At 35.9% G+C, this 3,759-nt stretch overlaps 1 protein-coding gene across 1 annotated transcript; it reads left to right on the forward strand.

The window, feature by feature from the left end:
• The first annotated feature begins 310 nt into the window (after nt 1-310).
• On the forward strand, nt 311-1,383 carry LOC112455793 (GPI transamidase component PIG-S-like). Its single transcript, XM_025017976.1, has 2 exons — nt 311-506; nt 1,028-1,383. Exons 1-2 carry the CDS (start codon nt 458-460, stop codon nt 1,264-1,266), a joined length of 288 nt encoding a protein of 95 aa, XP_024873744.1. The 5' UTR covers nt 311-457; the 3' UTR covers nt 1,267-1,383.
• The last annotated feature ends 2,376 nt before the right edge of the window (nt 1,384-3,759 follow it).

Consider the following 3,759-nt stretch of genomic DNA (forward strand, 5'->3'; position numbering starts at 1 on the left):
CAAGAAAGATAATACACATATGAATATGAAAAAGCAAGAAAGAATTATAAGAAAATATAATGAGAATCAAATTATTTTTATAATATGTTATATATTTAAAAATTTATTATTTTTTGTTATATGTACAAAATTTTAAAAGAAACATCCGATGTGATGGAACTACAATACGTACAGCTTACAACTGCTGGGCTGCGGTTCAATTCGCGCTCACAGCGCTGAAAGCATCGCTCTATCTTCGTTTGGTATTCAATGATGCTTACAACGCTGTAAACTGTAAACATGAATCGGACCGCAGCAGTGAACAGCTGTTTAACAGCCGCCGTATTCTTGATTATGCAGTTCGGTCATGCACGAGAGACAACCGTTAGTACCATTTTCCACGGAGTGAACCTACTGTTTTTACTTATACTGTACCCTCAGTGAGCATAAAGAGCGAGCTCTATGCTGGTTCGCGGCGATGCATTGTGCAGGAAGTAGTACCGGGCGGTACGGCGAGACGGAAGCAGGTATCGTACACTTATCACTACGCGATCACATGAATCTGCGACAACACTTAACATAAAATAGCAACAATGTTTAACGCAATTACACTCACAAATATTTAACGCGAACGATGGATACGGGATACGGACGCCCACGCAAAATGCAAGACGCTATGCGGTACGCGAGCAGATACTCTCAACGTGAACAACGAGAACACACCACAACACTAATTCTCCGGCGACACGCGCACACCTTCTATAGAATGCAACACACGAACACCAGGCGCGAAACGTGAACGTTCCAGAAACGCAACGTTCCTAAAAAAACAATTACACACTTTCTGTCAGAAAGTTACACCCCTATCCTTAACTCATTCTGCATAAATATAGTATACACATATGCATACATATACACACATATAAATTATTATAATATGTATAATGTACATACATAATTTATTCATAAAAATATTTGTATACTTTAATATTTAATATAATGTAATTGTACGCATAATTTTGAAATATTATGTCATTTTATATTACAGAAAAATACAGAGTGTACGCGAGCGTATCGTTCGCAGTATTATTATTGGGGATTGGCGTACCTCTCTGGTGGCACACTACAACGGTGCCTCGTGTTACACTTCCTTATGCCGGAATTGATGAATTATCGCAACTGGACATTAGAATTACTACAAAGATTACTGTCGCGGCGCTCTCACACAATCGTGCCGAGTTGTTCGCACGTGAAATCAGGCGAACGTTTGTAAACGCTGGTAAGTGAGAACGGAATGTGAAGAATTTATAAGTGACAATTTATTGCTATGATATTGTATATTGCCTGAAAAGATTCTAATAACTTTAATGATTGATAAAAATGGTTCTCAAAATATTTTAAATGCTAAACTTCAAATCATTGTAAAAATCAATGTTGTTGCGACTTTTTCTTTCTCCGATGATGATAAAATCCATAAAATTTATACGGTGATTTTGTTCCATTTCAAATGTGAATTGCAGTCTGCCATATGATATGAAATGAAAATGTCAATTACTTCTTTCTTATTTTTGAGGGTTACAAGTACAAGATCATCTACATATGTATTTGTAATAAAAAAGTAGATATAACCCGATTTTATATAGTGCTTTATTTTCTATATCTTGTAAAATTATATCAGTTATGATTGATGATAGGGTGAGCATCCCATAGAAATGTCGAACATTTGATAAATTAATTGTGTCGTTAAAGGTGAAAAACGTTGACGAAAAAATGAATCTGACTGTTATTAAAAACTTGTTTACTGACATTTTTATGTGTTTCTTAATGTAAGATCATCTATTTTTAACCTATTTATTGCTAGTTCAATAACATTTGAGAAACAACGTCTAGCGACGATAGTCTTATTGCAACCTAAAAATCCTGCAATCATAGACGTATATAATAGACTGAACATTGGTGATTTGTAGGCAAGATCTAAAGGACAGAGATATTAGCCCAGTAAAATGACAAAATTTGGAGGAAATAATACTGACTGGGCTGAAACTTTGTAAACAGGCTTGTTTTAGGGTACTATTTAACATATTAAAAGTCCCCACAAGTAGACGCTACGTTGCGGGCAGGAGAGGGTCCAAAAGGTCTTAAAAAAAACAGTTTTTCGCAAATAACTCGGAAAATATCAACTTTACGGAAATTTATGTAGATATAAAAATTGTAGCTTACAAAATTTCGCACAATTTCGTTTTTTTATTCAAGTCTGTACGACCAAATGGAGCAGAGATAGAATTTTTTTAAACATTGGTAGTTTTGCGACGCAACGAAAACGCGTACGCGCGTCGCGCATTTTTTGCTAATATCTCGAAAATGGACTCTCAAATCTAAAAATGCTTAAAATAAAAGTTGTAGAGAATCAAATTACGAACAATTTCGTGTTTTATTCATTTCTGTACGGTCCAAATTCGCCGAGTTATTAATTAAAAGACAATTTTATTTTATGTTGATAGTGGATGTTTTGCATGTAAAAATCAGTATTGACGCCAAACTTTTCAAACTTGACTCTGCCCAAAAGTTTTGTCAGTACATCACTAATTTGCTCATTAGTACTAATATATTCAACTGATATTATATTATTGGACACTTTATCTCTAACAAAATGCATCTTAATGTCTACATGCTTCAATTTGTGGTGAAACTCAGGATTCTTACATACTTTGATCACAGACTGATTGTCTTCAAATATCTTTACCGTTATCATTTTTCCTTCTAAGTCAAAAAACAAATTTTTTATCAAACAAGCCTCACTTGTAGCTAAACTTAAAGCTACGTATTCTGATTCGGTCGATGACAAGGCGATAGTTGATTGCTTACGAGAAGTCCATGATACACTGCAATTGAAAACTTTAAATACATAACCACCTGTTGACTTGCAATCTACCCTGTCGCCTGTCCAATCAGCATCAACAAAACCGATTATTTTGTTAACATTACTTGCGTCACTCTTTCTAAAAACTAGGCTTAACTTAATGGTACCTTTAATATAGCGCAACACCCGCTTGAGCGCTGACCACAGATCCTCACTAGCACAAGATTGGTACCTACTCAAAATACTTATTGACAAACATAGGTCAGGTCGTGAACATAACATGGCATACATCAATGAGCCTATAGCCATTTTACATCTACTTTCAATTTTCTGACTCTCTGATTTATCTCTTTTAAGGGGATGCTGGAGCCGTCTGTTTTACCGGCATTTTTTGTCGGCACGTAGCGTCGTATTAATTTGACAGAATTAAAAATCCTTCTCCAGAATTGCAGTACATACATTAATGATTCGGGGGAACTCTGATTTTATATAGAAAACGAGAAAAAATTACGGAAGTACAGATTTCCTTATCCTACTTTTATCCCAATATGGCGTCTCGAGTTGCGGTGAGCTGTCAGCTCGTCACAAGATGTATTTCATATAAGAGATATACCATTGGTACGAACGCGAAAACAAGTTCCCCCGAATTGCACAACAAGAAAAACATCGATAAACCCTCCAAATCAAGATTTGGAAGCGTAATATAAAAGTATAATGTCGACGTGCATTGTGCGTATGTGTGCGTGCAATGTAGCGTGCTATCCTTGTCCATATCTTTGTCTATACAAGGACAGATATAGTTCGCCGGTCTTCTTTACCGACGCCGATCGAGTTCAGCTACGGCTCCAGCATCCCCTTAAGCACGCTATGATCAAAATTTTCTACCATTGGTGTAGAAATAGCTTTGCAGTCTTTCATGT

Source organism: Temnothorax curvispinosus, unplaced genomic scaffold (assembly GCF_003070985.1).
Source record: "Temnothorax curvispinosus isolate PA1 unplaced genomic scaffold, ASM307098v1 QBEX01006340.1, whole genome shotgun sequence".
NCBI lineage: Eukaryota > Metazoa > Arthropoda > Insecta > Hymenoptera > Formicidae > Temnothorax > Temnothorax curvispinosus.

What these genes read in the sequence shown, in the direction of transcription:
- LOC112455793 (XM_025017976.1), top strand. Translation starts at nt 458, where the DNA reads ATGCATTGTGCAGGAAGTAGTACCGGGCGGTACGGCGAGACGGAAGCA. An exon ending in GTACGGCGAGACGGAAGCAG is followed by an intron (nt 507 to 1,027) that starts GTATCGTACACT and finishes TTTATATTACAG; the next exon opens with AAAAATACAGAGTGTACGCG.